The sequence below is a fragment of the Scylla paramamosain genome, chromosome 16 (assembly GCF_035594125.1).
Source record: "Scylla paramamosain isolate STU-SP2022 chromosome 16, ASM3559412v1, whole genome shotgun sequence".
NCBI classification, from domain to species: domain Eukaryota; kingdom Metazoa; phylum Arthropoda; class Malacostraca; order Decapoda; family Portunidae; genus Scylla; species Scylla paramamosain.
In genome coordinates this window covers 14,633,760-14,654,927 of record NC_087166.1, presented here as the reverse complement: position 1 = coordinate 14,654,927, position 21,168 = coordinate 14,633,760, and the positions used below count along the sequence as shown (strand labels likewise).

The 21,168-nt window shown below is 39.2% G+C and overlaps 1 protein-coding gene across 9 annotated transcripts in view; it reads right to left on the bottom strand.

Moving 5' to 3' along the window:
- Window positions 1-12,261, bottom strand: part of LOC135108104 (caspase-1-like) — a 64,692-nt gene extending 52,431 nt beyond the window's left edge. For 4 of the 9 annotated variants that reach the window (XM_064018769.1, XM_064018775.1, XM_064018776.1 and 1 more), the window contains exons 1-2: window positions 12,086-12,245; window positions 2,558-2,715 (exon numbers count right to left, since the gene is read on the bottom strand). In XM_064018769.1, coding sequence (XP_063874839.1) covers window positions 2,558-2,682 — 125 coding nt within the window. In that variant the 5' untranslated portion in view covers window positions 2,683-2,715; window positions 12,086-12,245. Of the gene's footprint in view, window positions 1-2,557; window positions 2,716-10,804; window positions 10,959-11,202; window positions 11,226-11,334; window positions 11,486-12,085 lie in introns of those variants that run through there. The other 5 variants (XM_064018770.1, XM_064018771.1, XM_064018778.1 and 2 more) reach the window with 5 other exon arrangements.
- Between the last annotated feature and the right edge of the window lie 8,907 nt (window positions 12,262-21,168).

Below are 21,168 nucleotides of genomic sequence, written 5' to 3'. Positions count from 1 at the left end.
CTCAGTGACGCAGTTAAATGTTTATGAAATTACAATCAAACTTCATACTCATAAGTACTTACTTAATCAAACAATCTGTTTGTAGTGTGTGTGTGTGTGTGTGTGTGTGTGTGTGTGTGTGTGTGTGTGTGTGTGTGTGTGTGTGTGTGTGTGTGTGTGTGTATTTACCTAGTTGTAATTTACAGGGCCTGAGCTATGCTCATGTGGTCCCATCTCCATATATACACTTGTCCAGCTTTTCCTTGAAGATGTGCATACTCATTGCCATACTACCTCCTCACTTACCTTATTCCAAACTTCTATATTTCTCTGTGAGAAACTATATTCTTTATATTACTTAAGCATCTTCAATTTCTTAGTTTTTTGCTGTGTCCTTGTGTGAATCTGGTATTTCCTCCTTCTCTTAGCAGTAGTTTCTCATTATTGATTTCTTCCACTCCATTCCACAATTTATATATCAGTATTAAATCTCCCCTTTTCTTCTTCGTTCCAATGTTGGCAGATTCATTTCCTTTAACCTGTCTTCGTATGTTAATTCTTCCAATTCTGGAACCATCTTTGTTGCCATCCTTTGTATCCTTTTTTCAGTTTTTTCACATGTTTATTTTTGTGGGGAGACCACACTGATTTAGCATATTCCACCTTTGGCTGAATCATTGTGGTAATAATTTTTCTCATCATATCTTTATCCATGTAGTGGAATGCTGTTCCAATATTTCTCACCATTCTATATGTATCTCTGAATATCTTTTCTACATACTTCTCCAACTGTTGACTATCCTGTATTATCACTCCCAGATCTTTCTCTTCTTATACTTTTATTATTTTTTTCATTTCCCATTTTACATGTCCATTTGGTCTCTTTTCACTTTTTCCCATTTCCATTATATGGCATTTTTTTTCACATTAAATTCCATCTCCCATTTCTTACTCCAATTCCAGATTTTATTCAAATCCTCTTGTAAAATTTCAGTCTTTGTTGTTTCTTACATGTTTTTGTAATTTTGCATCATCTGCAAACAAACTCACGCAACTCTTTACTCCTTCAGCCATATCATTTATGTAGATCAGGAAAGGTACTGGTGCCAGCACTGATCCTTGTGGTACTCCACTATCTATTTTTCTCCATTTTGATTTTACATCTTTTACTATCATTCTCATTTCTCTTCCCTTTAAATAACTTTCCACCCATTTTTTTTATTTTCTCATTTAATCTTCCTATATTTTCTAGCTTCCATAATAACCTTTAGTGGGGAACTTTGTCAAAAGCTTTTTTTAGATCTAATTACACACAATCTACCCATCCATCCCTCTCCTTATATCAGTCACTCTTGAATAAAAGCTCATCAAATTGGTTACACATGATCGCTTTTGTCTAAAGTGTATATGCATGTGTGTGTGTGTGTGTGTGTGTGTGTGTGTGTGTGTGTGTGTGTGTGTGTGTGTGTGTGTGTGTGTGCGCAAAGGAAGTTAATCTCTGTGTATAAGTGAGTAGAAATGGAATTAACTGTTACATTATGCAGTGAAGTGAACTGTCTAATCCAAAACTATACACAGTTATCATTGTTGATGCTTGACTTCCTTCTGAGAGCCCCTGCTAGAGATAGCTGTAAAATAATGAGCACTGCATATTTTTTAACAGATAACTTCCATTCATACTAAATTGCACTTCCAAGTTTCTCTCTTCAAGTACATACATTAAATAAAATACAAGACAAGAAACTTTTTCTCATTTGTACTTATTACTCCATTCCTAAATAATTAAATTTTCAAGCAGTTTGTTTTATCCATCTTTAAGATATATCCATTCCTTCCCAAAGTTCTCATCACTAGCATTCTACAATTCTCCACATCACTACTGAATCCTGCTCTTTGTCTGCAGTTATCTGCTATAATGTTTGTAGTTTTACATCCTTACATATATAGTAAATAATAAAAAAATTACCCCCACCTAATTATTCCCAAGTTCATCACCCAGTGTCCATGTTTCCTGACACTGTATTACTGAGTGATCACAACACTTGCCTCACTGAAGCACTCAATAAGAATTAATCACAGAGAGAGAGAGAGAGAGAGAGAGAGAGAGAGAGAGAGAGAGAGAGAGAGAGAGAGAGAGAGAGAGAGAGAGAGAGAGAGAGAGAGAGAGAGAGAGAGAGAGAGAGAGAGAGAGAGAAAAGACAATACAACAATTATTATATTTTGATAAGTAAGAAGTTGGATGAAGGATGTGAGCAGAAAGTTCATGTGAATCTTACAGGTCATATGAAATTAAAATCGTCCTTTTTACTTTTAGTATAGCAAACATATATCAAACATTGTATGCCTAAACATAGGTGTGGAATAATGGCATGGAATTTTCTAAGCTTGCATCACTTATTGTAAATATCATGTTACCATGAAAGAATGCAATGAATGAAACCAAAAAGAAAATAGATCCATGCATGAATTACTTTAGCATCAGTCCTGTTACAGATAATACGCAAAGGATAGATTCTCAGTTATCTGGAGAATATGATGCATCACAAGACAGAGACAGATGGACAGATGGGAAACTAACCTTTCACCATTATCATCAAGGTTGGAAATCTGCACTGCTTCTGGACTGGAATCTTCATGCAATGGAAGGTTTTGGTTAACATCACTCTCAGTCACTGGCATAATCCCCTCACTTCGTGAAGCCATCTTATGAGTGAAGATTCCAAGTGCTGGTATTCACTGGCAAGATATTATTAGCATTAGCATTATTTCTACTTTTACCACCACTCATTTATAAATACTGACTAAACAGTTAAGAGTCTGTGTTGGCATAAGGGAACAGTTTCTCTAAATATCATCACATGTACATACTCATGCACAAACTGCACCATGTCCAACAGCTGGATAATTCATATAATACACATCAGAGTAAAACATGATACATTAAAAAGAAAAATAAAAAAAAAAGTTTTTAAGAGAAAAATTATGACAGCATCAGTGAGTAGTCACGATACACCAGCTCCACTTTCTTAAATTATGATATAGTCTTATTCATCCATGCCACCATGATGTATCCCAACCTAAAGCTAACACTACTTTTTTTCATACAGCTGGCAATTTCCTAAACATGGAAGGCAAAATGCATGGACACAAATAATGTAAATGCAATAAGATACATAACTTCAAAACAGCAGTATGCTACACTGTATGAGTTCCACTTCAGTACCTTTATATGAAAGCAATAATTCCACCATATAATGAGTATCTCAACTCAGACTTGAAAAAAAAAAAATAATAATAAATGAATAAATAAATAGAAATAAAAATAAATAAATCTAAAGGAAAATAGAACCTCAAGTTGTGTTGATGTTGAAGCAAAATTAGAAGAGCAAGATTAGAATGTTGGTTTATTATTCTAATCAATATCATCATCTAAAAAAAAACATCCATTGAAGTTACATAACAATGAGCACAAGAACCTTTCTATAATGTTTGTGTTAAATAGAAACTTGCCTGCATTCCTGAAACAAACAAGATTATTATGCAATATGTGAGGATTCTAGTGATGCTGTGAATTCCTATAATGTTTCCCCTTACTGATTTTACAGACACTTCTAAGCACTGATGTGAGTAACACTGTCCTAAAGATATATTTGAATATCACAATAAGGATAAGCTGATGATACATTGGTTACAAGGTGTATACTGGTGTTCCCCTGTACCCATGCTCCCCAGTGCCAGTGTTTTCTGTTGCCAATGTTGTTCATTATCAATAAGAACCAATGTTCCCCAGCACCAATGTTTCCTGTTATCAGTAAGGTACATCTTTGCTCTCTAGTGCCAATGTTGTGATGCCCATGTTCCCCACCAATAAAGTATCTCTGTTCCCCAATGCCAATGTTCCCCATTGCCAATAACCTAACCTGACCATACCTAACATAACTATCAACACCAATGAACATCATCACTAAGTCTATATGTAATTCTCTCCACCCATCCTGATATCATCCCTGCCATATTCTTAATTTGCTTAGGGAACTGACATCCTTACCTGCTTTACTTTCCTTGCTCAAAATTAAATCAGCTAAGTACATAATCTTTCATCAAAGGGGAGCCCAAAACCATAGGAATGCACCTGCCAAAACGATAATTACTCCCAGTGAGGTCTAAAGCACTGTTCAGGGGGTGCTGTGAACTTATCATTAAATCCAGCTGTGACCTCACTGAATCTTTCCCTTTGTGTTTCACAACACAAGGGGGAAGTCACAGCCTGCCCTCTAAAGACATCTCTCTTCCTCCACACAAAACTACAAGCACCTAATAACACACACACCCTTCATTCAAAATTTCAAAATTATCATGGCAACTCCTACACTAGCCTCGGAATCCCCATCTGGGGAGGGGACCACAAATGTCCCCAGGTCAGACTGCCATTCTGTTGACAACCCTAAGTGTCTTGACACCCCCCCCCTCAACTTTATCTTCATTACCTTCTGCAACATTCGCAGTCTAAGATCTAATTTTCAATCTGTAGAACACCACCTCTCCTCTTCTAAACCTCATCTTCTTTTCCTCACTGAAACTCAGGTGTCTGGGGCAACTGACAGTAGCTCCTTTTTTGTTCCCTCCTCCTTTCTCTATCCTCATTTTTTATCCAAAGCTGGATGTTGCGTTTATGTGCGCAATGACTTAACCTGCTCTTGTGCCCACGCTCTTGAATCTTCTGAGTTTTCCACCATCTGGCTACGACTACAGAATCACTCTCAAACTAAATTTATCTGTGCTGTATACCTCTCATCTAACTCCTCTGACTACAAGAAATTCTTTGACTACTTAACTTCCAAAGTGGAGCACATTCTGACCCACTTCCCTTTTGCAGAGATCTCCATTCTTGGAGACTTCAATGTTCACCACCAGCTTTAGCTTTCTTCTCCCTTCACTGACCATCCTGGTGAACTAGCCTTCAACTTTGCTATCCTCCATGACCTAGAGCAATTGGTGCAACACCCTACTCGTATTCCCGACCATCTTGGAGATACACCCAACATTCTTGACTGTCATCCTCTCCTTTCTGTTGGGCTCCTCCGATCACAGTCTCATATTTGTATCTTGTCCTATCGCTCCAAACCCTCCTCAGGATCCCCCTAAGCGAAGGTGCCTCTGGCGTTTTGCCTCTGCTAGTTGGGGGGACCTGAGGAGGTATTTCACTCATTTTTCTTGGAATGACTACTGTTTCCATGTCAGAGATCCGTCTTTGTGTGCTGAGGGCATAACAGAGGTGATAGCATCTGGCATAGAGGCGTACATTCTTCACTCTTTTTTCTCGGCCTAAACTTCCAAATCTTGGTTCAACACAGCTTGTTCTCGTGCTATACATGATAGAGAGGTGGCCCACAAAAGGTACTTAATCCTTCCATCACCAGAATCTCATGCACTTTATATTTCTGGCCGGAACAATGCCAAGTCTGTTCTCCAACTAGCCAAAAACTCCTTCATTAATAGAAAGTGTCAAAATCTTTCAAGATCTAACTCCCCTCATGACTTCTGGCCTCTAGCCAAAAATATCTCCAATAACTTTGCTTCTTCTTCTTTCCCTCCTGTATTTCAACCAGATGGCACCACTGCTATCACATCTATTTCTAAAGCTGAACTCTTCGCTCAAACCTTTGCTAAAAAGTCTACCTTGGATGATTCTGGGCTTGTTCCTCCCTCTCCTTCACCCTCTGACTACTTCATGCTATCTATTAAAGTTCTTCACAATGATGTTTTCCATGCCCTCGCTGGCCTAAACCCTTGGAAGACTTATAGACCTGATGGGGTCCCTCCTATTGTTCTCCAAAGCTGTGCCTCCATGCTTGCACCTTGCCTAGTCAAACTCTTTCAGCTCTGTCTGTCAACATCTACCTTTCTTTCTTGCTGGAAGTTTGCCTACATTCAACCTGTCCCTAAAAAGGGTGACCGTTCTAATTCCTCAAACTAGCATCCTATTGCTTTAATTTCCTGCCTATCTAAAGTTTTTTTAATCTATCCTCAAGAGGAAGATTTTTAAACATCTATCACTTCACAACCTTCTCTCTGATCGCCAGTATGGGTTCCGTCAAGGACGCTAGACTGGTGATCTTCTGGCTTTCCTTACTGAGTCTTGGTCATCCTCTTTTAGAGATTTTGGTGAAACTCTTGCTGTTGCCTTGGACATACCAAAAGCTTTTGATAGAATATGGCACAAGGCTTTGATTTCCAAACTACCCTCCTACGGCTTATATCCTTCTCTCTGTAATTTCATCTCAAGTTTCCTTTCTGACTGTTCTATTGCTGCTGTGGTAGATGGTCACTGTTCTTCTCCTAAATCTATTAACAGTGGTGTTCCTCAGGGTTCTGTCCTGTCACCCACTCTCTTCTTTTTATTCATTAATGATCTTCTAAACCAAATTTCTTGTCCTATTCACTCCTACCCTTATGATACCACCCTGCACTTTTCCACATCTTTTCATAGACATCCAACCCTTCAGGAAGTAAACACTTCATGCAGGGAAGCCACAAAATGCTTGACTTCTGATCTTTCTAAAATTTCTGATTGGGGCAAAGCAAACTTGGTATTGTTTAATGCCTCAAAAACTCAATTCCTACATCTATTAACTCGACAGAACCTTCCAGACAACTATCCCCTCTTCTTTAATGACACTCAACTGTCCCCCTCTTCTACACTGAGCATCCCCAGTCTGTCCTTTACTTATAATCTGAACTGGAAACTTCACATCTCATCTCTGGCTAAAACAGCTTCTATGAAGTTAGGTGTTCTGAGACATCTCCGCCAGTTTTTCTCACCCCCAAGCTGCTAACTCTGTACAAGGGCCTTATCCGTCCATGTATGGAGTATGCTTCACGTGTCTGGGGGGTTCCACTCATACCGCTCTTCTAGACAGAGTGGAATCAAAAGCTTTTCGTCTCATCAATTCCTCTCCTCTAACTGACTGTCTTCAGCCTTTCTCTCATCGCTGCAATGTTCCATCTCTAGCTGTCTTCTACCGCTATTTTCATACTAACTGCTCTTCTGATCTTGCTAACTGCATGCCTCCCCTCCTCCCATGGCCTCACTGCACAAGACTTTCTTCTTTCTCTCACCCCTATTCTGTCCACCTCTCTAATGCAAGAGTTAACCATTATTCTCAATCATTCGTCCCTTTCTCTGGTAAACTCTGGAACTCCCTGCCTGCTTCTGTATTTCCATCTTCCTATGACTTTAATTCCTTCAAGAGGGAGGTTTCAAGACACTTATCCTTCAATTTTTGACTACTGCTTTGGACCCTTTTATGGGACTGGCATCTCAATGGGCATTTTGTTTTTTATTGTATTTTTGTTGCCTTTGGCCAGTGTCCCTCCTACATGAAAAAAAAAAAAATCATAAACAGATAAATATCTAGGCAGAGGTAAGAAAGAATGAAACTGGAAGTATTGCACCTATAGTGGTGTTTATAACATAACAGGGTATAAAACTGCTATTCCTCATAGTCATGCAACATACTGCCCATGTTGTTATACAACAGCCTCTTGAAGGTAGACGGACTGGAGGCTTGAATGGTGTCAACTGGCAAGGAATTCCAAAGTGATATGAATCTTATACTGAAGATTCTCATTTTATATTCCAGATGTGTACAAGAATGAAAAAATCCTTAAGGAGTGATCCCTAGTGCCAAATGATGGAATTTAGATAAAGATATCTGAGAGGCCATGGAGTATTTTCCAGTATTTGATTATGTCAGCCCTTAATGGTCATCCTTGAACAGAGTACAAATGAAGCATCTTAGTCGGTCAGAGTAAGAAAGATCTTGTAGTCCAGAAATGATCTTCATCCATCGCCTCTGAACAGACTGCACAAGTTTAGGGTCACCAACATAACACAAAGATTGCAAACAGGATCCACACTCAAATATTAGTCTAATATTATATGAGAAATATGAAGTGCTTAAAGAGCTTTCAGAAATCTGAGTGATCTATTTACAATTGACTTAAACAAATTAGTTGATAAGCCGTCTGCTTTAATAGTTATATATAGTATGAATGTGTTGTTGGAAGCTTAGTAAAAGATCAACTGTAATACCAGGATGGGAACAGGACTACACAAAATTAGTGGCAGTATTGTTTATGTATCATGATGAGTATAGCCCAAGGAATGTCTAATCACATAGGAGCACTGAGAATGGAGAACAGTATATTTGTTAATAAATATGAGACTTCAAGGTTCAGATTTATTACAAAACTACGTTGTTACCATGTTGGAGCCACAAGCAAGAAAACAGAGTTGAGGAAATGTGATATTTAACATGTAAGTAGAGTTTTGGAATGTTGGCAAATATTTTATAAAAGCAGGATAATCCATGTACACAACCTGGTTGATATAGATAAGAAAAAGAATAGATTCCAAAACTGATCACTGAGATACCCCACTTAGTACAGGGCATAAATAGCTCTCATTACTAGACATTACAACTTTCAATGGTCTGTTTTGGAGGAATATCTGCAGCCATACAAAGGCCACAAGACACCAAGGACATGAAGTTTGTCAATCAAGGTAGAAAACTACATCAACTATTATATATATATATATATATATATATATATATATATATATATATATATATATATATATATATATATATATATATATATATATATATATATATATATATATATATATATATACCTAGGTAGTGACATCATGGTATGTCAATATTAAATGGTCTTCCATAGAATTGAACTGGGAGTCAGAAATGACAGTTATCATCAAGATATTGACTGTTGTGCCAAGCTGACTGGCTTACAGTTAAGGGACCCTTTTTAATATTGTATATGAAAACTAAATTAGAAACTCTTCACAAATCAGGCAGGAACCCAGATGTTATCAACGATTTGAAAATTACATACAAGGGATATGCAAGTTGCCCAGCACAAGATTAAAGTAAATGAGGGTGAATGTTGCTGGGTCTCATGCTAGAACAGACATCTAATCTCTAATTGTGAGCTTATCAAAATCACAGAATTGTTACATGACTGGTTTTCAGGTGAGTTTGACAGGGGTTGATTAAAAACCACTGAGGCAAAACATGAACAATCCCTACCACGTCTAAATGCTTTGTTACCTTGCAACATGTGTTATCATTTATCATCCCTTCACTAGTCTTTGGTGGTTCTATCGAGGACTGACCAAACATCTTGTGTCTAACAGAGGAATGGAGAAGCATGGGATTGGTATTAAAAGAATCAATCGAGGACAATTCATATCGAGATCAAGCACTGATGCAATAACTTATATACTGATAATTTAGATTGCTAAAGTATGCAAGAGCATTTATAGCCTCAAGAAAGTGTTTGCCATGCACATCTCTCTGGTTTTTGTATGACCAAGCTTTTTTAGAGTACAAGAGGGCTTTGAGAGGTTAAATATAGATTCATGAAGGTTAGCTACTCATTTTTAAAATGGTAGTCGTGGATGATCCAGTCACTAAACTGTACTACCAAGGCCATGTGCACCCACCATACCTCACAGGCAAGTGATGATTACAAATTGAATTTTGATATTCATCTTCCTCAGTGAGGTATGCAGTTAATAATCTTGTAAGACTGAGCTACGTTAAGTTCAGTTAGGATAGTCTCCTAATGGGGTGTCCAAGGGGAGCCAAGTTTGATTAGGTTAGGTTAGTGTCCTTGCAGGGGATCCAAGGTAAGCAAAGCCTTCAGTTAGGCTAAGTTAAGTTGTATTGCTTTAGGTTATTGTCCTTGGGGGCTTCCAGTGGGGAGAGAGCCATCCTGGTTAGGTAACATGTATATGTTTATTAGGAATTTCTCACCAATAATGGACACTTTACCCCTTAAATTGTTCTCAATAACTGCATTTTATATATTTTTTTTCATAGTTTTCTTGGGTTGTTTTGGTCATCTATGAGATAAAATCTGTAAAAAAAATGTTTTTGCTTGAACTCCACAATTTCCCTCTTCTTCATAGTCCTGTCCACTACCACTTCTTTAAACATATTGTTAGATGATGATATATTGCAAAATATTGTTAGATGATGGATATACCAATTTGCGACAAGTTTTGTCATAGAACCAAAAAAAAAAAACCCAATAACCAAAAACTAGGAAAATTCATAAAACACAAATGAAATAAAGTAATGAACTCTGGTAAATAATGACTGTTCAGTATATCTGTAAGGTTTATATATATTTTTTTATCCACCGAGTTTGACACAAGTGACAAAGGGGTATAGCAAGGGTGGATATGAGCTACTATGTCAATTGTTCCCAGTTTAAATCATCTATGTAAAAATATTACTTCTTTATTATTCCCAAATTTCGAAATTTACTATTGTCTGAACTCTGAAGCAGTGTAGGAAGGTGGTTGGTAAATTTGTAGTTTCACCCAATATCCCCAATCTCTACCCACACCCCCTCCCCAACCCCTCCAGCAAGCTTGGGGGCCTGTGGGGAACCGGAGGTTTTTTTTGGGGGGGCACATAAGAGTGATATATAAACTTTGAAAATGTAGGGAAATTTCCCTAGAAGTCAAGGAAATTTCCTAAATGTAGCAAACCAAAAACCTATTATAACCAGGGGGCTGTGCCCCCTTGAACCCCCACCATGAGTATATTCAAACACCAGAAAGCTAAGGTAACCTAACCTAATCTAACCTATCCTAACCTTACCTAACCTAAAAACTGAGATAAATCTTTGAAATTCCGTCCCGACCTTATTATTCGTTTGCGACAAGGTAATATTGGGTTAGAAATGCTCCTAGCAGTATGATCTAGACCGTGAGACACTTCATACTTACGTGCGGTTTATTGGGCGAAACTGTAATTATACCAGGCGTCTATAAACATGAATATTTAACCCAGGACGGAAAATAACATGTACTGTATATATTAGAACAAAATGTTTAGATTCAAAAGGTAATATGCCGAGAGGTTTGGGACAACTTGGTGCAAATTTGTTAATCAAATGGAATTATCTAATCGCTTCCCTATTATCATCAAGACTGCCACCCCTCCATCCATCAGACCCAATCCTGTAGTGAAAAAGCAATTATCTACTAACCACGACATAATCTTTAAGTGACAGGATTCCACTGACTTGTTCATGCCATGACATTCGTGTTTTTGGTTGAATTACGGTGGTTTGATGTACATCAAACAACCGTAACCACCACACACAACAAGTTTACATACATACTTTTCCCTCGCTGTTTGAAATTTTCACAATAGTTCTATAGTTATGTTCCACTTTGTTGCATCCCGAATGTAATTATGTCGTTAATGTAACGTACATAGTACAATAATACAGCATATAACGTATATAATGCACCTTTACTGAAAGTGTGTTTCATCACGTACAGTCCTTTTAGTTATGAACTCGAAGGCCAGCCGTCAGTGTATACTGTAGTAGTGATGCCAACGCTCACTAATCACTGCTGAGGTACCACACTGTTCTTTTTTCAATTTTCGTAAAGGATTTCCTGCTTACGTTACTACAGGCTGGAAGATGATGTTTATTCTTTGTTGTTGCTTAAAGCATTATAGGCTCACGCTACGTGAGCTTTCATTATAATATGAATTATTTCATTCTCATCCAACATTCGAATGATTTCATTACAATTAATTAGTATAAAATGCAGTCCCAAGAAAAGATTTTGAGCTGGCAATAATAACTATATACGGCTTATTAAATACATTACTTTCACAACTTTGTCAGTGACTAATAAGAATATGCACACTGATTTGATAATATTTTATGTGCAACAAGATTGCCTCCACCCTCTGATCGAGACAAGTTTTATGAGTGACCGGTAAAACCGTTAAATTTTCTATTATCACGCTAAGAATATTTCCACAACCTTTTTAAAAGAAATTACATAATCTCTAATTAGTGTCTCCAAAAAAAAAAAAAAAAAAAAGTGAGCTCGACATAATAATAATTCAGAATGATTGTTGTATTGGTGGTGAATGGGTGAGGGAGGGTGGCGTGATGATATCCAACAGTGGAAACATGAATGGATGTTCTGTTCGGCCTTACACTAAAGTCGGTGGGAGAAAAATGCCAACCATACTATCCTTACATGCTGCAATTAGAAGATACACACTAAAAACTGTTTAAAGCGTTGGCTCCAGCTGAAGAGGTCTTTCAAGTGGTGCCTTTCTGGGTCTGACGCACTATGATATGTGGCACAGACAAAGATAACACACAGCATCTACATGGGATTTCCATATGCCACTAAATACAAAAATAAATAAATAAAAAAAAAAAAGTTAATGATGAACACTTCAATTTCTTGTGTTTAACCGGACGTTAAAATGGGCAAGTAAACTTTCCGCGCTAAAATGTAAAAAAAAATAAAAATAAAAAAATAAAAAAATACCACCAACAAAGCGCTAAATTGGCAACTCTGAGTATCTTATCTTGTGTTAAGCTATAATAATGTTGCTTGACAACACCATGCAATATAGGCTCCCTTCAAATGTTGTAAAAAGTAAAATAAAAAAAAGAAGTCTTGTTTCTTCCCGTGAAGTAACTTGACAAAACTTTTCCTGCGCATTATGACATGTAAAGGATCACACGAAGATCCGCAATCACAGCTATACTTGGGGGGTGCCAAATCTTCATTTAGATGAGTATTGTGGCAGGTCTTCATTTAAGTGAAAGTGGAGTGGAAGATCTTCATTTGCGTGAGAGTGGGGTGGCAGATCTTCATTTGAGTGAATGGGGTGGCAGATCTTCATTTAGGTGGAATGGAGTGGCATATCTTCATATGGGTTAGAGTGGGGTGGCAGATCTTCCTATGAGTGTGTGGTGGCAGATCTTCATATGGGTGAGAGTGGTTTCAAATATTCGATAAATAATAGATTATTAAACTATTGATGATGCGTTATATACCTTTATAATGATAGTTATAAACTCCCTCATTAACAGAAAGTGTCAGAACCTTTCAAGATCTAACTCCCTTCTTGACTTCTGGCATCTAGCCAAAAATATCTCCAATAACTTTGCTTCTTCTTTCCCTCCTTTATTTCAACCAGATGGCACCACCGCTATCACATCTATTTCCAAAACTGAACTCTTCCCTCAAACCTTTGCTAAAAACTCCACCTTGGACGATTCTGGGCTTGTTCCTCCCTCTCCTCCACCTTCTGACTACTTCATGCCACCTATCCTCAACAGGAAGATTCTTAAACATCTATCACTTCACAACCTTCTATCTGATCGCCAGTATGGGTTTCGTCAAGGCTGCTCTACTGGTGATCTTCTGGCTTTCCTTACTGAGTCTTGGTCATCCTCTTTTAGAGATTTTGGTGAAACTTTTACTGTTGCCTTGGACATATCAAAAAGCTTTTGATAGAGTCTGGCACAAAGCTTTGATTTCCAAACTACCCTCCTACGGCTTCTACCCTTCTCTCTGTAATTTCATCTCAAGTTTCCTTTCTGACCGTTCTATTTCTGCTGTGGTAGATGGTCACTGTTCTTCTCCTAAATCTATTAACAGTGGTGTTCCTCAGGGTTCTGTCCTGTCACCCACTCTCTTCTTATTATTCATTAATGATCTTCTAAACCAAACTTCTTGTCCTATCCACTCCTACGCTGATGATACCACCCTGCACTTTTCCACATCTTTTCATAGACGTCCAACCCTTCAGGAGTTAAATAGTTCACGCAGGTAAGCCACAGAATGCCTGACTTCTGATCTTTCTAAAATTTCTAATTGGGGCAGAGCAAACTTAGTATTGTTCAATGCCTCAAAAACTCAATTCCTCCATCTATCAACTCGACACAACCTTCCAGACAACTATCCCCTCTTCTTCAATGACACTTAACTGTCCCCCTCTTCTACACTGAACATCCTCGGTCTGTCCTTTACTTATAATCTGAACTGGAAACTTCACATCTCATCTCTAGCTAAAACAGCTTCTATGAAGCTAGGTGTTCTGAGACGTCTCCGCCAGTTTTTCTCACCCCCCAAGCTGCTAATTCTGTACAAGGGCCTTATCCGTCCATGTATGGAGTATGCTTCACATGTCTGGAGGGATTCCACTCATACCGCTCTTCTAGACAGGGTGGAATCAAAAGCTTTTCGTCTCATCAACTCCCCTCCTCTGACTGTCTTCAGCCTCTCTCTCACCGCCGCTATGTTGCATCTCTAGCTGTCTTCTACCGCTATTTTCATGCTAACTGCTCTTCTGATCTTGCTAGCTGTATGCCTCCCCTCCTCCCGCAGCCTCGCTGCACAAGACTTTCTTCTTTCTCTCACTTCTATTCTGTCCACTTAACGCAAGAGTTAACCAGTATTCTCAATCATTCATCCCTTTCTCTGGTAAACTTTGGAACTCCCTGCCTGCTTCTGTATTTCTACCTTCCTATGACTTGAATTCCTTCAAGAGGGAGGTTTCAAGACACTTATTCATCAATTTTTGACTACTGCTTTGATCCTTTTATGGGACTGGCATTTCAGTGGGCATTTTTTTAATTGGATTTTTGTTGCCCTTAGCCAGTGTCCTTCCTAAAAAAAAAAAATAATAAGAAGAATAAAATAAAAAAAAATGATGAAGATCATGTTTATTCTGCGATATCAGCCCCATAGACCTTTTCATATAGAGTTTAAGCAAAGATAACAGATAGCTGTATAAGAGATGATTGATGATGCTTTATGGATCCGATGCAGTTTATAACTTTATACCTTTTATTTAGCAGATTATCGAATGATTGAACATGTGAATACATATTGCTAAACATGTAGGTAAAATTATCAACAAACCCTATACAAATTACGATAGTGTTATCTAATGTTACAAGCAATACTAATATGAAATACAACATGGTTTAATTGGAACACAATACCATTCCTGGGGTGGTCTGTGGTAGAGGGGGTGATTCGTCAGCATGGGGTGATGTCTGCGTTGTTTCTTCTTCAAGGTAGGCAGGCTTCAAGCGGCTGATTGACACCCAGTCACCGCCTCCGGCTATGCTGAGGCGAAATGCTTTGGAGTTCTGCTCCAGGATGGCGTAGGGGCCACGTTAAGGCCGGGTGATGGGTGGTTTGTGATTGTCACGCCTGATGAAGACGTAATTGCAATCGTTGAGTGATTTGGGAAGGTGTCGTGGAGGCGATGTCTTGTGTGTTTGGACACATGGTCGGTACTTCCCCACAATTTGGTGTAGTTTGGTGGGGTGGTTGTCATCTGTAGCCGTGTTGGATGAAGGAAAAAACTCACTTGGAACAAGAGGAAGGAGGACCCATGGTAGTTGGGCCTTCCAATCCAGTTCAGTACAGTGTGCCATTAATGCGGCTTTCAAGGTGCGGTGGGTTCATTCCACCATACCGTTGGCTGCTGGGTTGTAAGCTATGGTGTGGTGAATTCGCTCCCATTAATTCTCCCAGGTACGTCCACAGCTGAGATACGAAGGCAGGACCCGGTCGGAGGTGATTTCTGGAACACCGAAAGGGCTGATCCATCCGTGTAGGAGGGCTTCTGCGCAGTCTTGGGTGGTAGCATTTTTCATGGGGAGAGCTTCTGGCCAGCGTGTGGAGCGCTCAGTAGTGGTGAAGAGATACTGCATGCCGTCAGATGGTGGAAGGGGACCTACCACATCAACATGGAGATGCCCAAAACAACGCTTGGGTTGGTTGAATTCTCCTGTCCCTGATTCAGTGTGGCGGCCAACCTTATTGTCTGATTGACGATGCACCAATGGGCCCAGTGCCTTATATCCTTATTCATACCGTGCCAAACGAATTTCTTCCTCTTCTTTAATTGTATGTGTTGTAATATGTGATACAATATTAAAAAAAAAAAAGATTTTGTAGTGTTTGTAGTGCTGGCAACAGTTAAGTTAAACAATTAGATTTTGGTGAGTTGTCCAGTCTTCTGGAGGAAGACCTGTGGTGCGTTCCGGGGGAGTGGTTTCTCCTTACCCTCGCATCCTCACCCTCCCCCCCTTCATTTGGGACAGTCGATCAGCAGGAGCTAACAAAAATGGCCACCCACAGCGCTCTGTCTCTCTCTCTTTTTTTTTTTTTTTATGTAGGAGGGACACCGGCCAAGGGCAACAAAAAAAAAAAAAAAAAAAAAAGCCCACTGAAATGCCGGTCCCCGAATAGAGTCCGAGGCGGTAGTTAAAAAATTAAAGGATAAGTGTCCTGAAACCTCCCTCTTGAGGAAGTTCATGTCATAGGAAGGTGGAAATACAGAAGCAGGTAGGGAGTTCCAGTTTGCCAGAGAAAAGGATGAATAATTGATAATACTAGTTAACTCTGGCATTCGTGAGATAGACAAAACAGGGATGAAAGAAAGAAGAAAATCTTGTGCAGTGAGACTGCGGGAGGAGGGGAGGCATGCAGTTGGCAAGATTAGAAGAGCAGTCAGCACGAAAATAGCAGTAGAAGATAGCTAGAGATGCAACATCATGGCGATGAGAGAGAGGCTGAAGACAGAGGAGTGGAGTTGGTGAGATGAAAATTTTTTTGATTCCATCCTAAAAGAGCAGTGTGAGTGGAACCCACCTCCCCCCCCACCATGTGAAGCATACTCCATACATGGATGGATAAGGCCCTTGTACAGAGTTAGCAGCTGGGGGGATGAGAAAAATTGGTGGAGGCGTCTCAGAACGCCTAACTTTATACAGTAAAATCCCTCTCATCTGCCATTTGAGTATCTGGCAGCTTCAAGTATCCGGCACATTTTTCCCCGTGCCTTAAAATCAATAAAAAATCAATGTATACTCATAAAATTGATTAAAATTCCTGCGCGAGGCATGCTTTGTCCCCTCGCCACCAGAGCGCACTGCTTTGCGCCACCTGCGGCCCACTGCACTGTGTTTACTCAGTGACTCAGTCCTGCGTGTGCACTGTTTATCGCCTGACGCCTTCATCATGCCTAAAGTTGTAGAAAAGAGGAAGCGTGTTGTGCTTAGACTTAAGCAGCTGATCAGATCAGCTGCTGATTAAGATCAGCTGATCTTTGTTATGGTAAGATGCGTGAGTGTAAGGTGGTGATTGTGGACATAATTTCACTTCTATTCAAGTATTTGGCAATATTCAAGTATCCGGCATGTCGGCAGTCCCGTTGATGCCGGATAAGAGGGATTTTACTGTAGAAGCTGTATTACCGCTGGAAGGCGGTGAAGGTCTTTTTTCAGATCCACATGATAGTTGTGTAATACAGGTATGATTCTGCACATTATTTATGGAATAATGTATTCTTACTTAGTTGTTAAACTTAGATGTTTTGGGTCTTGGGGTGATTGTTAAGTAATGCGCACGCCTTTTCTGACATGTATTCTAAATAGTTCTATCTGCTTCTGTTCCCCGCAGCAACACATGGCCTCCCTGCATGAGTGTCCTCAGTAATGTGTTCCATCGACCTTGATTACTTCCTGGGTCCCTATACTGCTCATCGTTATCCATTAAAGATGGAGATAAAGTCAGCCTCATATTGGCCTCATGTCATATCACACATCCTTCATCCCCTTGCATGAACACCACATCAACATCAGCCGTACAAGAAATACGCTGACTAGGCCTTGTTGTAGCTGCACCGGCAGGTCTTCATTAGCTCTCAGGTGATCTGTTTTACTGATCACGCCCATCGTCGTAGGGTCAAGGAAAGGCAGTTCTCTCTCTCTCTCTCATTTATTGATGAGGTAGGCATGACCGTAAGAACTGCAAACAAGTTCTCGGTTTCAATTTCTTATAAAATAACATTATACACTGATATCAAACACTGTTACTGCCAGCAGGTGGCAAAGGTTGATTCAGACCCACATGATGACATGAATAATTTATTGTATCCAATTGAATCTGGTTGGATCCACTTGAATTCGGTCAAAACCTGAAGACATACATTAATGATCATAGACAATATTCTATATGAATAATTTGTGTAATACAGGTATGATTCTGCACGTTACTTATAGGATAATGTATTCTTACACAGACAGTTTTTACACTTACGTGTTTGGGTATTGGGGTAATTGTTAAGTAATGTGCATGCCCTTTCTGACAGGTGCTCCAGATAGGTCTATCTACTTCTGTCTCTGCACTGACACACGTCCTCCCTGCACGAGTGTCCTCAGCAAAGTGTCCATATCGTCCTCAGTTACTGCCTGGGTTCCTACCCTATCCATTGTTATCCATTAGCGACAGCGATAAGGCCGGCCTCATCTTAGCCTCATGTCATAACAAGCATCCTTCATCTCCTTACATCAACACTACCTTAACACTGACTGTACAAGAAATTTGCTGACTTAGGCCTTGTCTTGGTCCTCACCCTGACCTCCAGATCCTTTCCTTCCTCATTGACAAACTCGCTTGCACAACAACAACTTCTTTCACCCGCTTGGCGGTAATAAACACTTTCAACATTTTACAGTATTCATTAATAATACATGCAATCAATTTGGCACTATGAACATGATGAAGTAGATGAGACTCTAAAATTAAAGTATTTAACTCAGTCACCTTCCTGCCCTTCTTTGAGCGCAATTTGGCTGTGAGTGCTGCCTGCAGGCGACCAGTGGGCTAACCACATTCTACTAACATGTAAGCATCGGCTTTGGTGCTTCATATAGCATTGAGTACTGATACTTACACATATCACATGTATCTTCATGCAAGTAGAAAACTATTCAACTTTTCACTTATGATTACCAAGGAATAATGACATAAGGCACATATGCTTTACGTGCAGTAACAATTTGTCTTGGCCCTTGCCCTGACCTCCAAAGGTCCTTTCCTTTCTCATTAACAACCTTGCTTGCTCAACAACAACTTTCACCTGCTTTGTGGTAACACTCACCCCGTCGGGTTTTGCCCGAAAATCACATAATATGTAAGCCCATGTAGTCCCAGCGTCATCCAACAGAGTTTGTAAATGCTGGCCCTTTTCTCAGCAGTGAAGGGGTTAGAGTCGTGCACATGATCTTTCTCCATAGCAGAGAGCAGACAAGTCTCTTCACCTGACTGACAATTCAATATGACCAATACTTGAACTAGACAATGGCACATGGTGGGAGAGCAATTACATTAATAAGTGTAGAAAACCCAACATTTACGTAATGAAGAAGCTAGCAAAGTTGTGAGGGAGAAGTACCAGGACCTGATGACTGTGGTCCACCAACATGCAGATGAGCAAAAAAATATGGACACAACCTCCAGCTGCTGGTGCTGAAGGCCAATGAAGCATTTGATGCTAGTGAGACTTATCTTGAATTTCATACACCTGTAGCTTAAAAAATAAATAAATAAAATAAATAAATTGACCCTTTTATGGGACTGGCATCTCAGTGGGCATTTTTTTTTATTAGATTTTTGTTGCCCTTGGCCAGTATCCTTCCTACATAAAAAAAAAAAAAAAATAAATAAATAAATAAATAAAAAATAAATCATTGTTATCTCCCAAGATGTAGTGGTTTGTGCATTTTTTAATTTAAGAGACTTCCTTAAAAGTATTAGATGTTTTAAATGTAAAAGTTTATTGATCTTTTCTTTTTTACGAAGCAGCACATTCATTGCCATTTTTACTAGGTGTGTTCAAGAGTGGGACCTGCAGCTTTCTTGACTTATTAGTCTAGAACTGGGTATTACTAGAGTTTGATGCCCAAGGATTAAAGTGTGAGTCTTTCATCACTTTTTCTACTATAATATTATATATATATATATATATATATATATATATATATATATATATATATATATATATATATATATATATATATATATATATATATATATATATATATATATATATATATATATATATATATATGCAGTGGAACCTCAATTCTAGAACTTAATTCATTCCTGAATACCATTCAAAATCTGAAATGTTCGAAAACCGTAACTATTTTCCCCATAGGGATCAATGTTGAATGGATTAATCCGTTCCCAGACACCTGTCTACCCTGCCTTAGCGGCTTGACAGACGCTCCTACAGCCAAGATACCTGCTTCACAACCTCTCCAGCTCACAAATTATTTATCCAGAAAGGATGATGTGTTGAATTAACTTAGTGACACAGAACTTACGAGAAGATACTGTTAAGATCGTGCAGGTACTCTCTTTGTCACTGATCTTGTGAGGGAAGCCTTACAGAGGGATGCAGACAGGAGCAAGCCACTTGTGATTGGTGATAGTCAGGTTAGGCACTTAGTATGTTTTGTGCCAGAGATAAGAAGTGTAGGTTGAGGGTGTGTTTGCTGGGGGCTAGGATAGGGAAGATAGCAGATAGGCTAAACATGTGCTTGGAAAATTATGGGACTAAGCCCATTGTCTTTTTTAGTATGAGAGGGAATGACCTTGGTAAGGTCAGGGGTGAGGAGCTGTTCAGGAAGTTTAGGCTGGCTTTGGATAGGATTAGGGACAAGGGAGGGATCCCTGCGGTATGTGGTGTCTTGCCGAGGAGGGGGAGTTGGTGCTGAGTGGCTGTCCAGGTCTATTACAGCAAATCGCAGGCTCGCGAATCATTGTAAGAGTAATGGATGGACATTCATTGACAAATGGGACCTCTTCTATGGTAGGGACACCTTGTATTCCAGGGATGGAGTGCATTTATCAAGCCATGGTGTTTGGGTTTTGGCAGGAACACTTGACCTGGAGGTAACTGCACACCAGTGCTTTTTTTCATTAGTCAGGAGCAAGGAAGGACTTGTGAGGACAAAATGAAGGACAAATTAGATAAATCTAGAAAGGTAACTCGCTCAACGAAGGCAAGGAATAGCTTAAGGGTTTACTACACGAATTGTGGAAGTATTTTGAATAAAATAGATTTGCTTAGAGGAATGGTTTGTGTAGAGAACCTTGATATCATTGCTTTAACAGAAACTTGGTTAGATGTATCTGGAAAAGTATTTAGTCCAGAAGTTAAGATAGATGGTTATACACTATTCTATAAAGACGGAAAACAGGAGAGGAGGAGGCGTTGCACTGTATGTCAGGGACACATTACAGTGTTGTATTAACAGTAGAACTGAAACAGATAGCAAGACAAAGTCAATATGGGTAGATATTAAGGAAGGATCAGTCAGTAGTATTGGGATTAGTGTACGGACCACCAAAGAGTACAAAGGAAATTATCACCTCACTATGGGAAATAGAGCAGGCAGGTACAGTCAAGTATGTGTGGTAGGAGATTTTAATTTTAAGAATATCGACTG